The sequence below is a fragment of the Stylophora pistillata genome, chromosome 1, assembly GCF_964205215.1.
Source record: "Stylophora pistillata chromosome 1, jaStyPist1.2, whole genome shotgun sequence".
In the NCBI taxonomy this organism is placed as follows: domain Eukaryota; kingdom Metazoa; phylum Cnidaria; class Anthozoa; order Scleractinia; family Pocilloporidae; genus Stylophora; species Stylophora pistillata.
In genome coordinates, this window is record NC_142519.1 from 5,046,948 (window position 1) to 5,061,262 (window position 14,315).

General features: G+C 40.6%; 2 protein-coding genes across 2 annotated transcripts; one reads left to right on the top strand and one right to left on the bottom strand.

Annotated features, from left to right (window-relative positions):
- The first annotated feature begins 1,819 nt into the window (after positions 1-1,819).
- Positions 1,820-4,302, top strand: LOC148740968 (uncharacterized). Its single transcript, XM_088761070.1, has 3 exons — positions 1,820-2,412; positions 2,593-2,658; positions 3,477-4,302. The coding sequence occupies exons 1-3, from the start codon at positions 1,820-1,822 to the stop codon at positions 4,201-4,203; spliced, it is 1,386 nt and encodes a 461-aa protein (XP_088617196.1). The 3' UTR covers positions 4,204-4,302.
- Positions 4,303-4,937: 635 nt separating this feature from the next.
- LOC148740969 (uncharacterized) lies at positions 4,938-6,668 on the bottom strand. The gene is made up of 2 exons (XM_088754568.1): positions 5,815-6,668; positions 4,938-5,397 (listed from the first exon to the last, which is right to left on the bottom strand). Exons 1-2 carry the CDS (start codon positions 6,629-6,631, stop codon positions 4,985-4,987), a joined length of 1,230 nt encoding a protein of 409 aa, XP_088610694.1. The 5' UTR covers positions 6,632-6,668; the 3' UTR covers positions 4,938-4,984.
- Between the last annotated feature and the right edge of the window lie 7,647 nt (positions 6,669-14,315).

Sequence of the window (14,315 nt, forward strand, 5' to 3'; positions counted from 1 at the left end):
GCGTATCGAGTCTCTGTTGGAAAACACTTTTTCGATGGCGATTTGCTCCATGTCGTGAGCAGAGTGGTTAGGAGAGGAAATGAAGTGTTCTGCCGCTGTAGCAGGTTTAGATTTAGAGTTAGGTTTATCAATGGTACGGCGGTGTTCATTAAAACGGTCTTTTAAACGTCGTTTAGTTTCTCCTATGTATTGTAAGTTACAGCGGTTACACTGAATTAAGTAGATAAGGTTTTTAGTGTCACAGGTCAAGTGAGATTTAATGGGACGTGTTTCGCCGGTAGAAAAAAAGCTATAGTTAGTAAGACCGTCAGAGATGTAGGGGTAAGTAACGCAGTTTCTACCACAACGGAAAGAGCCGGGGGGGGGGGGAGTTGAGGATGGGAAGTGGTAGAATTAGAGGGGAGTTCGGCTGTTACTAATGTGTCGCGAAGGTTGGGGGAGCGTCTGAAGGCGACAACCTTGCAGCGGTTAGAAGACTGCAGTAGATGCCAGTATTTTTGGATGATGTTGGAGATGTGAGGAAGCGACGGATTAATAGTAGTTATAAATGGAATACGGTTAGGTTTTTTTACGTCTTAAGTTTGTAAGGTGAGTGTGCGGGAGATGTCAGCGGCGCGTTGTATTTTTTTGGTGACGAATTTATGGCTGTAACCTCGTTTGAGAAGGTATGTGGTAAGTTAAGCGGCGCGAGTCTCAAAAGCTTTATCTGTAGAACAGATACGTCGTAGGTGGAGTGCTAGACTGAACGGAATGGCTTTTTTGGTATGTAATGGATGGCAAGAAGAGTACAATAGATACATGTGTTCGTCTGTGGGTTTGGTGTAGAGGTCAGTGGAGATATTACCGTCGGTGGTTAATGAGACACTTACGTCAAGGAAAGCCACATTAGTGGAAGAGTGTGAGCTGGTGAATTTGATGGTGGGGTGGATATTGTTAAGAGAATCGACGAAAATTTTTAGGTTATCTAAACCTTCGGTCCATAAAATAAAGATATCGTCCATGTATCTAAACCGTGTGGGGTTTACATGGGGTATTTTTTAAAGCGTTAGCTTCGAAAAGACCCAGAAAAAGGTTAGCGAAAGAAAGGGCCATTTTGGTACCCATGGCTGTGCCGTGAACTTGGAGGTAATGAGCATCATTAAAAGTAAAATTGTTCATGGTAAGAACCATACGAATGAGGTCACAAAGTGTGACGGTAGGAATAGGGGTATTGGAGGAGGTACACAGAAAATGGTCACAGGCATTAATACCTTCGTTATGTGGGATATTGCCGGGTGTAGAGGGATGAAACATCAAGTGTAACTAGTAACGAATTAGGGGGCAAATTACCAATGTAAAACAGTTTGTTGAGGAAGTCATTGGTGTCTTTGATATAAGATGGTAGTTTGCGAACGAGTGGTTGGAGGTAGTTGTCAACAAACTGGGATATCCATTCAGTGGGTGGCTATTGGATGAGACAATAGAGCGTCCTGGATTACCGGGTTTGTGTATTTTGGGTAAGATGTAAAATCGTCCTGGTCTTACGTCAGTCTGTAAGAGGTATTGTTTATTGTAGACGTGGTAGGTGTTGCTGTAATCGGATGTACTGGCGTAACGGTAGGAGGCCCAGGGTTAGATTCAATGTCCATGCAGATAGTGAGAGACAGGAACAGTAAAGCCAATGAAGGTGAAAGTAAAAATAGAGAATGTCGGTACGATTTTACATATTTCCGCTGTGACATCATACAGCTATCTACGAAGCATCACCCCAATTCTCAAGTTACTTATCACCGAATGCAAAAACAAGATCAAAACACTCAGCAAGGGACTTTCAAACCACATGGAACTCTTACGAGACTCTTGTTCACCAGATATGTTCTTGGTTTATTCAGCTAAACTTAATTCTATGGCCCGGTCCCTCGAGTCTCTGCTTGCCAAAAGACGTGACAAAAAGAATGCTCCTATCTGCCGCTTCATTAGCTACAATAGCTCTAAAGGTAAAGACCAAGTCCTCTCTAACTTTAGTCATAACGACACATCATCTGACAATACACATTACATTCATAACTCTACTTACCCACCCACCACCAGCACCAAACAGAAACGCTCTCGCCGCAAAACTAAGCCTCTTCGCTTCCGCCTAGATCATTCTTCTGTTATTAATCTATCTCGTTTTTCCCTTACTACCGACGAGACATCTGTTCTTTCACGCGGATTCACATTCTGCCCGAGACCTCGACATATCAACTGGCCGGAAGTTTCAGCAGACATTTACGATTTTTCAAGACGAATGCGACTAACTGAAAATTTTTTCAACGAGAACTGTGACAACTCCAACACTAGGGACTTTAAGATCCACTACGGCGAGGCTCTGGTACGGCAAAAGTGTGAAAGATTACTTCCGGTGACGTCACTACTTACAGTTCGAGAAAGGTTTCCCGCCGTAGCACGGCTGTCTGATGCGGGAAACATGGCGAGTTGACGGAGTGTTCACTACGTGAGTAAACTATTGTATTTTTATCGGATATTTTATCGTTAGAATGGAAAGGGGGCATAAAAACGTTAATTTGTACTATATTTTAAAATAATATGGGTTTTATGACGTTCTTTTAGCAAAAATAACTCGCTGAAAGTGTTCCGAAAGATGGACAAGTCAGACAAGCACACATCGCAAGCATTGTAAGTTCGAAGTTGTTTTCACTTTTGCTCACTTCTAGTCTCTAAAACACTGACGTTTAGCGAAGTTCCATGGAACTTAGTGTAGAACGGGTGACTGCTGGAATATAGGATGACTTGGTTTGAAAGAGAAAACTGTTTTTCTTTCCATTTTGTTCATTTTCTGTCGATTTAAGCTTAAGCTTACAGCTGAGTGAAATCACTTGACTTGGTTGTTGAGTTTGCCCCTCTTTCAGAGCTTTATGATGATAGGCAGTATCTCTCTCTTGAAATTTGCTCCTGAATAATGACAAAAACTTTGTTAGAACACATAAGCATTCATAGAACATTTTTTATTTTAAGGGCTTAAGATAAGGTAAACCAATTTTTCACCTTCTGGTGGGATGCTTTGAAATTACAGACGCACTCTTTAGCAAATCTAGGCGCCAGTATATATAAGCTAATGGAAACTCTAGGATATTTTGAAGTCGTGAGGGAAGTTTTTCTCCTGATCTGAAAAAAAAAGTCGTAAAGCTAAAACAAATGTACGCATAATTGTTGACAATGTATCAGACTCAATGTCAAACCCAGCATTTCCACTTGTAACTTAGAAGAGACATTCTACTTTTGCATCTAAGCGGAAGAAAACTTTATGCTTATTTCAGTTTTACCCAATAGCTTTGGTTAAAAATTTAATCCTCATTTTGAAAAGAAGTCGTGCTGGTTAATGCCCAGATAGATGATGACATTCTTTATTTTTCCAGAAATTCCAGTGTCACAGGTTACTGTTCTTTTTCCCTACGCACAAGAGCACTTGATTTTTATTCTATTATTTTTATTAGGAAGTCAATACAATGGACAAGAGAGCATGATGTCCTTCTTTGCCGAGAAGTCCCTGCCATAGAAGTTTATAAACACAAAAAGGGAACCAACGAAGCAGGGCGACTGTGGGATGAAATTGCCAAGAATCTTGGAGGGTGCAAAACTGTCAGATTTAAATCTAATTTATCTCAGCGGGCCATCAGGGAGAGATTTCACCTTATTCAAGGCAGATTCAAAGAAAATGAAAAGACAGAATCGGCTGCATCTGGAATCTCTGTACCAGAACATGATGAGCTTGATTTACTTCTTGAGGATATAACAGAGAGAGAAAGAGATGGTATTGCAAAAGCTAATGAAAAGAAAGGTCAAGAGAAGGCCACAGCAGAGGATATTAGAAACCAAGCTTTGGAACGGATGGGGCAAGCAAAGAAACGAAAATCTGAAGTTGGCCAAGAGTCAAAGGAAAGAAAATCTAGGAGAAGCAGTAATGAGGCTCTCCAGTTTATGCAGGAGAAGGCCAAATCAGACATGGCTTTAAGAGAGGAAGAGCTTAAGATAAGGAAAAAAGAAGAAGAGACAAAAGCTGCTCAGTTCACAACAATGTTCACTCAGCAGCAATCTGTCTTGCAGGCAATGGCCCAACAGCAAGCTCAACAGCAACAACATAATCAACACATGCAGATGTTAATGGCACAGCAAAGTCAGGCATTGATCTCTGTCTCAGAAAAACTCTTGCAAAAAGAGTGACTCAAAAGAGTCTGGGATTTTTTTAAGAACAGTTCACCTTCATTGCATTTGAGTTTTATAGCAAGAGGTGTTAGATTAAAAGGGATGTGAAATCACGTACTCCATGTATGATTGTTATTAGCAAAGTTGTGTTTTGGAGGCAGGTACAGGACTGTATTTGAAAGGTGGTTCAGTTTGGATGTGCATGGAAGGTAATAAGAATGTGCCTTTATTTTATATTTGTCTTTTTTTAAAAAGAAAGGTTAACTGGCTGTGTTACGCAAACAATTGAATGAAAAAAATGTTTCTCCTATAGGTCATGCAAATTGTAGTGTTACTAGTTCAATTTTCTTTTCATGGGGACAAGGAGTAAGGGCTTGTTCACACCAGTTGAGCAAGCACAACTGCAATAATACCCAACTTTGACATCTCTAAATTGTGACTCAGGCTTGGGCACAAGCACAAAAAACTTAAGACATTGCATTCTCCTTGTGCTTACACTTTCCTTTTGTAACTGAAATGCACTAATGTAGGGGCAAGTAATATAAAAACTATTGATTTTAGGGTTGTGCTTCCTTCGGGCTGATTCACCCTTGTTGAGAACTTGAATCTTGTGGCTCTGCTTATGTCCTAGTGAGAGCTAAGGTTGATAGTGTCATGGCATATGCAATTCTGAAGATACACCTATCTGGAAAGTCTAAGTATGTGAAGAACAAGGTGGGGTGCACAAAAAATATGGCTTTTTCTTTCATAAATAACCTTGAATTCAAGTACTTTGAGATTTTCCATGAATTCAAGGGTCTTATGCAAAATAAGTTTCAAGGTCAGGAGGATCACACAGGAAAAAATCTGAGGTTGTGTTTCCATATAGACATGTTAGCCCATTTCTAAGAATAGCACTAACAATGTACATTTTCCCCACACTACTCAGTCCCAACTTTAAGTTCTTCTTAAAGTCCAAAAACTTGAAGTAACTTATTATGTCTCCAAACAGCCACTCCACACTTGTTCTCACTCTACTCATAGCAGTATTGTAAGCTTCCATCTGTGGGGTTAAAGCTCCATTTTTAAATGGACATTGAAGGTGTACACGAAAGGGGTAGGCAGGATCCCCATAAATACAAAGTGGTTGTCCAGCCAGGCTGAAGGCATACTGATTGAGGTCACGCAATAGGTCAGAATCAGCCAGCATACCTGCATCATGCTTTCTGCCCTCTGCAACAAAATTCATGGAGGCACTGTTAAAGTTCAGTCTGATAAGTGAAACCAAAGTCTTATAACATTTTGTTGAAAGAATATTGAAGCATTGAGGGTCTCAAAGGAAAAGTTCATCTTTCTTGAAACTATGACAATTCAGGGAAAAATCAAACTATTCATTTGCTTATTCATATATTATGAAATATTGAAAATATTAAAGGAAACATGCTGTTCTCTGGAAATAGTCAGCTTGGCTATGAGAGTGAAATGTTTTTATAAGAGGGTGTTTTAATTTCTCATGAAAAAGCAGTTGCATGTTTCCAGGAAGTCTTATTCCATACAATTTCCCACGATGAAAGGGAAAAACAAACCACTTTGGCAGTTGCCTCCTCACCCTGATCCCATATTCAATTTTCTAAAGAAAAGGCAACTTACCAACAGGGCCATACATATTTGCAATCATTCCATTCGGGGTAGCAACAGACTGAAATTTGATTCCATGGACACGTTTGTGTCCATTGTAAAGCAACCTCTGGTTAAGAGTGCCGGGCCTACAAACAGGGCGAACTGTCCCATCAACAAAACCAAAACAGTTATTAAGTGGGCTGCCTTTTCGGTGAACAACTTCAGCAAATCTTTCAAGATTGGCTTGGCTTAGCAGCTGATGATTCCACTGCAGAATGCGATGACTGTGAACTTGACTAATATAATCTAAAACTTGATTAGTTATCATGCACAATACAGGAACAGGCTTAGCGAACAAGTGGACCATGTCGCTGTATCGGCAAGGGTAACACAACCGCTTCAAAAGCATACACAATCCTTCGGTTCCGTCACAAATTGTCCCTTGGTGACAACTTATAACAGCAGGAATCCGTAAAGCCCGAGATAGTCTTGGGATGTCAGCTTTCTTGAACCGAAATTCGGACAAACATTCATCTTCGGTCAGGTTTTCGAGGTCGAAACGTGGATACAACTCACACGGCAAGTCCAGGTTTTGTGGGTTGTAAAGGTCGTATAGTAAGAGAAATTCGGCGTCATCGAGGACATTCATGTCATAATAGAGCATTATAAGCTCTCTCAATTCTTTCCAAGAGACCATTTTTTCTAAACAAACATACATACAACAAAAAAACTTGGAGCAGAGTTTTATTTGTTTATATCGAGTTCGACTTCGCCGTACTGCACAAAACTTAATCAATTTGAGTTTGGCGGGAGACGGCGTAGTCGGCCCAGTCTCTTTCGGTTGCATCAGCCGTACCAGAGCCTCGCCGTACTGGATCTTAAAGTCCTTAATAACGAAAATGACACCCCTTTCCACAAGAAAAGCACTTGGAACCCCCCACATGACCGAAAACGAGCCCTTGACACCTTTCTTAATGCTGTTAAACTTGACATAACCACCTGTAAACCTAAAACTATCCGGGACAATCTCACTCCTACAGAACGACAAGCCATACACTCACTTAAGGAACGTAAAGACATAATTATAAAACCCGCCAACAAAGGTTCTGGTATTGTTGTTATGGACACAGCCTGGTGCATCGATGAATGCAACAGACAACTTTCTGACACTATATTTTATAAACGCTTGACAAACGACATCACTGCTGATATACAAAAACGTGTTACCTTTTATGTTAACAGGATGCATAACGACCAAATCATCAACGAAACAACAAAACAATACCTCTTAGAGACTGACGTAAGACCAGGACGATTTTACATCTTACCCAAAATACACAAACCCGGTAATCCAGGACGCCCTATTGTCTCATCCAATAGCCACCTCACTGAACGGATATCCCAGTTTGTTGACAACTACCTCCAACCACTCGTTCACAAACTACCATCTTATATCAAAGACACCAATGACTTCCTCAACAAACTGTTTTACATTGGTAATTTGCCCCCTAATTCTTTACTAGTTACACTTGATGTTTCATCCCTCTACACCAATATCCCACATAACGAAGGTATTAATGCCTGTGACCATTTTCTGTGTACCTCCTCCAATACCCCTATTCCTACCGTCACACTTTGTGACCTCATTCGTATGGTTCTTACCATGAACAATTTTACTTTTAATGATGCTCATTACCTCCAAGTTCACGGCACAGCCATGGGTACCAAAATGGCCCTTTCTTTCGCTAACCTTTTTCTGGGTCTTTTCGAAGCTAACGCTTTGAAAAATACCCCAAGTAAACGCCACACTTGGTTTAGATACATCGACGATATCTTTATGGTATGGACCGAAGGTTTAGATAACCTAAAAATTTTCGTCGATTCTCTTAACAATATCCACCCCACCATCAAATTCACCAGCTCACATTCTTCCACTAATGTGGCTTTCCTTGACGTAAGTGTCTCATTAACCACCGACGGTAATATCTCCACTGACCTCTACACCAAACCCACAGACAAACACATGTATCTATTGTACTCTTCTTGCCATCCATTACATACCAAAAAAGCCATTCCGTTCAGTCTAGCACTCCACCTACGACGTATCTGTTCTACAGATAAAGCTTTTGAGACTCGCGCCGCTTAACTTACCACATACCTTCTCAAACGAGGTTACAGCCATAAATTCGTCACCAAACAAATACAACGCGCCGCTGACATCTCCCGCACACTCACCTTACAAACTAAAGACGTAAAAAAACCTAACCGTATTCCATTTATAACTACTATTAATCCGTCGCTTCCTCACATCTCCAACATCATCCAAAAATACTGGCATCTACTGCAGTCTTCTAACCGCTGCAAAAAAGCTTTTCCTCAGCTGCCAGTTGTCGCCTTCATACGCTCCCCCAACCCTCGCGACACATTAGTAACAGCCAAACTCCCCTCTAATTCTACCACTTCCCATCCTCAACTCCCCCCCGGCTCTTTCCGTTGTGGTAGAAACTGCGTTACTTGCCCCCTACATCTCTGACGCTCTTACTAACTATAGCTTTTTTCTACCGGCGAAACACGTCCCATTAAATCTCACTTGACCTGTGACACTAAAAACCTTATCTACTTAATTCAGTGTAACCGCTGTAACTTACAATACATAGGAGAAACTAAACGACGTTTAAAAGACCGTTTTAATGAACACCGCCGTACCATTGATAAACCTAACTCTAAATCTAAACCTGCTACAGCGGCAGAACACTTCATTTCCTCTCCTAACCACTCTGCTCACGACACGGAGCTAATCGCCATCGAAAAAGTGTATTCCAACAGAGACTCGATACGCAAGGCCAGGGAAGCTTTTTTAATTTCAAGAGGCAACACTATTTATCCAGATGGCCTTAACGGTCGCGAAGAAATGTATTAGTTTCTAGTTATTTATCCAATTTACCTTACTTCATTTCTAGTTTTGCTCACTATTTCTATTTTTATTGTTATCTCATGGTCAATCAAATTAGTTTTACATATTTCCGCTGTTACATCATACAGCTATCTACGAAGCATAACCCCAATTCTCTGTTAATTCCCACTTCACCTGAAGAAGGCTGGTTTGGCCAACCGAAATATAGTGCTCCGTCTTAAAATTTACTTATCTACGTTGTATCGGTCTTGCCTCTATATTTATATTTCATATTCGTTATTTTGGGCCGATCAGATCATCGCTGATCCAACGTACAAGAGTAGGAGTATCGTCCACGGTTGCCTGCTGAACATTTCACAGGTAAATAAAAGGCCAAGCAATAAGCTAATAGCTTACTTGCAATCCGTGGGGAGGGGGGGAGGGAACTCCCATATTAAAGGGGCGGAGGTGCTCTAAGGGAGACCATTCTGGGCATGGCCCAACCCCTAAAGGCGATCATTTTAAACTTTGATCACATGACTCGAGTAAATAAGACAAATGGAAAACTATACAATTTTCTTAATATTTCTTCAAGTGAAACCCAAAAAGAGACCTTTGTGGCTAAATATGATGGTGTTTAGCCCAGAACACCCTAAGCGAGACCAAAATCTGCAATTTACACCCCTAAACGAGACGATGAGCATCCCCGCCCTTTCATATGGAGTCGCCTCCCCTCCCCCCCCCCCCCCTCTTGGGCTCTTGCAGATTTAGATTAAGCTTAATATAAAGGACACCGGCCAAGCTGCCATAAAATTTCAAAATTAAAAAATAAATATTTTAAGAAATTAGGGAATCTCAATGCATTGATGCTGGGCAAGGGACATGGTAGGCCTGGGTGTGGCTGGCTGCGGTCCAGGGATAAAAGAGTTGTTTGTTTTTTGTACTTTTTGCATTGATTTTTTGGCTTTTGAGTCTTTTCTTTCTGGCCTGAATTAAAGAATAACGATGGTCAACAAACGTGATTTCTAAACTGTAAACTCGTGGAAAATAAAAATAAGGATACTTGTACAAAATGCTTACCATTGTTGGAAAATCCCCCTGTCTGTTTTAATATCGTGAAACGGGTAGTAGTGGCAATTTCATACGCTTTAATAAGCTCCTCTGCTCTTTTTTCGTCCTTTACGTACTTCGAAAGCGACTGAGAATAAAGATGCCCACGGCGTATGGGCTGTTTCTTCTCCCGCCATTGTCCTTCCCAGAGAACAATTCTCCCAGAAAATTTTAGATTTCGCTGCAAATGTTAACACCTAATTGTTTAAGTAGAACTTTACTAATAATTTTCCGAACTTTTCAAACTTTTTAAGCTGAAAGTCGAAAATGCTGAAATACAACTGTTTGAGACCCTAAGGACAGCAAACACACTCTTGCTCAATTTATTTTATTTAGGCTTCTTTTCAATTTTAATTTTATTTTTTAATTTTTTTTTCCAGAATCACAGCAGAGATCCGGTTCGGTTACGGTCGATGTTAGATATTATTATCCAATTGTGCTATAAGTATAAGATATGTGTATTTGGTGGCGTGTCGACACTAAAGAACATCGACCGAAACCAGCCTTAGCTAAGTTCCCAGGAACGACCACAAGCCACGTAATTCGGCGCAATACTGCTGAATCTATGGTAGATTTAACAGTTTTTAGTATTATAAACTGTTAATGTAAACCTTAAAACACTTGATAATAACTCGGAGCAATTGATATCTCTTGAACGTAAGACCTATGTCAAATACCTAGGTGTTCTAATTGACGGTAATCTCTCCTGGAAGCACCATATTAACTAAATTTCCACGAAAATAAGCAAAGGCATCGGTATTATTGCAAGGCTAAGACACTTGGTACCGCTCACTACTCTTATAAACATTTACCGCTCGCCCATTGAACCGTATATTTCGTATGGTCTCGTTGCTTGGGGCCAAGCCGCGAATACTCATCTAAAGAAACTCGTCATTTTACAAAAGCGGATTCTTCGTATAATCTATTTTTCCGATTAATCCTATCACAGTGCTCCTCTTTTTAGTCGTTCGGGAATTCTACCGATAAAAATGCTTTACTTCAAATTGGTTGCCTCTCTGTTACACGACATCAAAACTCACTGTGCTCCTCCCCAATATTTCTGAACTTTTTACTCACTCTGAACTGGTTCATTCTTGCTCTACTCGTTTCTCGGTAGCTGGAAGCTTTTTTTAAAACAGGCGAGAACAAATCATGAGTCGCTTTCCTTTTCTAGAGTTGGTGCGAAATTATGGAATGGCATCCCCCCTGAACTTCGTAAACTAAGGAAAGCACCCTTTAAACGTAAGCTAACTCACCTGCTTTTGAAAATTCTTGAAATTGAGGAGATGAATGTTGACTTGCGCTACCTTGACCTTTCTTGTTTATATTTGTATTTCAACTGATTAGCTTTCTCTTTGACCTGTTAAAAACTCCCTTGTGTGACTGGCTCAGTTAAAACCTTTAACATGATTATCACTACTATTAATTATTATTTATTTTTATTTGCTCATTTATTTATTTATTTAATTGTTGCGTGTGTCTGTGTGTGTGTGTATGTGTGTGTGTATGTGTGTGTATGTGTGTGTGTGTGTCTGTGTGTGTGTGTCTGTGTGTGTGTGTGTGTGTGTGTGTGTGTGTGTGTGTATGTGTGTGTGTGTGTGTGTGTGTGTGTGTGTGTGAGAGAGAGCCTATACAGTGTCTGTTTAGGTAGCCCGCCTAGAATTGCTTTGCTAACTGCGGGCTACAAAGGCCTTTATTTCTTTAATTTTAAAAAATAAATTCAATGTTGTTATTGTTGTTGCTGTTTTAAACTCAAATCAACATTCTCGCAGCGATCGATCAAATGAGCGGAAGTAGAGGGGTTCGTTTTGTAAGACACCGCAGACATATCGATGACTCATCTGGTTTAGGTCGATGTTATCTAGTGCCTTCCGTATGTCTGTATGTGTAACATAATTCTAGTTAATTACATTTCCCGTAAATTACATTTCCCGTTGCTCTATAATATCCTTAAAGTCCTTTGACGTCCAAAACATAGTAATCCTTTATTTGTAACGACGCTAATTTCAATTGAAAAATGTCTGATAGACCCCCATTAGAAGCATTTTTGAATTGAAAGTCCCTCAGTAGCATATGCAACGCCCAAGACATCTATCGCTGACTGTCGTCGATTTCTCAGCATGTAGACAGAGTACGACTAATTAAAAAACAGGGTTGCGCATGAAGTCAGAGTTGCCAAAAGCAGGTTCTACGTGGATCTATTTGACGAAGTAAAAGACCGTAAGTCATTACTGAAACTTGGTCAAAAAAAGCTGCTTACAGCTCAGCGTCGCAGCCCGTACTCGGTATAAAGACATTAGACGGGTCGACTGAAACATCTGACTACAAGAAAGCGCAGGTCCGTAATGAATACTTTTCTACTGTTGGTGAAAAGTTGGCAAGCGAACTTTCCGTCTGTAAACAAGAGAATAATAATATTCACATCAACCGCGTTACTCCATGCATAATGAGCATCTCCATATCGCGTGCTAGTGTTGCTGAGAGCGTCAAAAAGATGAAAGCAAACAAAGCTTGTGGACCTGATAATTTTTCTCCAAAGCTACTCAAATATGCAGGAAAGGAACTGACTCCGTCATTGTTATCTCAATACACCATGAGTGCTGAACGTAATTCAATCCTTGCTTCGTGGAAAACTTCTAATGTTTCGGTCCTGTTCAAGAAGAATAATGAAACAGATAAACAGAACTATCGACCAATTTCCCTGCTATGCGTCCCTGGAAAATTGATGGAACAGGCCATAGCTACAAAAATTACAACTCACATTCCGGAACATAATCTTGGCCATCCTCACCAGTGGGCTTATAAAAAGGGCTACTTAATTCGTTGGTAAAAATGAGCGAGGACTGGAGACGGGCACTGGATAAAAACCTTATAGTTGGTATGGCCTTTGTAGACTTTCGAAAGGTCTTTGACTCTATCTCTCACCAGGTCCTACTGGAAAAGTTGCAAGCCGTCGGTATTGCAGGCGACCTATGGTGCTGGGTTAAGTATTACCGCTCTCAAGTTACGGTAGCAAATGGATTCCACTTCGAAACCTTGCCTGAGAAGTTTGGCGTGCCGCACCGAGGGATCTGTTTTAGGACCTACACCGTTTTCGTTGTTTTGCAACGATCTACCTGATATAGCTGGAGCTAGAGGATGCGAAATTCACATGTATGCGGACGACGGCGACCATCTACGTGGCTGCGTAATCCCCTGACAAAGTTTTCGTTGTCTTAAACACGCGGTAAAACTGAGTATATGATTTTAACGCGCGGCCAGTTTGTTGGGCCGTTGCAAGTGGCGCGGTGTCATTGGGAAAAGCCGTTGTCAATCAAGTCAAGTCCATCACGTGCTTAGGAGTTGGGCTTGACAGTGATCTTAACTAGAACGTTCACGTAAAAGAGTTAATCAAGTCCTTCACACAAAAATTGAATCTTCTCAGGTACTTGTATTTTTACCGACTACGGCGAGAGCTGTTTTTTATTTCAAAGTAATTTTACCGTCAGTCACTTAAAGTTTGGTTGTATGTGGCTCTTATGGTAAATCGCTCTTCGATGAGCTGAAGAAGATACACCTACGTGCCGCTAAGACCATCTACAACCTGGATTGGTATACGTCTAACGATCACGTCCTAGCCCAAAGCAACTGGTTCGCCATTAATTAGGGAACTTAAGCGGTCACGACGGCAACGCCACGGAGGACGTCGATTAAAAAAATGAGTTTCTACTTTTATTTAGAATTTCCAAAATGGCTGCATGTGTTTACCGTCTCATAGGGCGCCAGACCTCAAACTCAACATAACGTATAAAAGTAGCGTTGAGTTCCAAATGTAAATTAAAATAATTTTCCGCCACGGGTTCGGTTCGCAGACGACGCAAATTTTGGTGATTTCACGTTATTGTTTTGCAAAGGACGGCTAAGAAATGTACAAAGTTTTAAAATGCACGTGCTGCGCTATTGTTCTGCCAATTAGATCTATTGTTTTTCCACGTTCTCGTTGCCGTCGCCGTCGTGGTTTGCTTAAGTTCCCTATTGTTAATCCATGCCCGGGTGGTCTCGTCCCCATGCACTAGTTTTAGTCTTCACTCGGCCGCCGCCATTATGGCAAAGGTGTATATAGATTACTTTCATTAGCACACGACTGTTTTCAGGACCTTTCACCTGTTGCTATTAAGCTGCTCCTACGAAGAAAAATTATTTTTTTTGTTACCGAAGCCGAACTCGGAACTCCTTGGCTAGTCCACTTGTTACGAGGCCATATCTCTATGGAATTCTCCCGAAAATCATACACGTTCAATCGCAAGCAGAAACTTGATTAAAAACACGCTTAAACGTAGAATTTCATGCAAATAGCTTGGTATACATATATTTTTTAATAGGTTTTTCTAAAAAAATTATTGTTTTAAGTTTTTTATTTATTTGAAAGAAACGACCACATCAGCTTCGCTGTCATTTTTATCGTGTTTAAATGTCGTTGTTGTTGTTATTAGCAGTTCAGGCACAAATGGGGTGAGTTTGACCCATCATATCTCTTAAACAAACACAG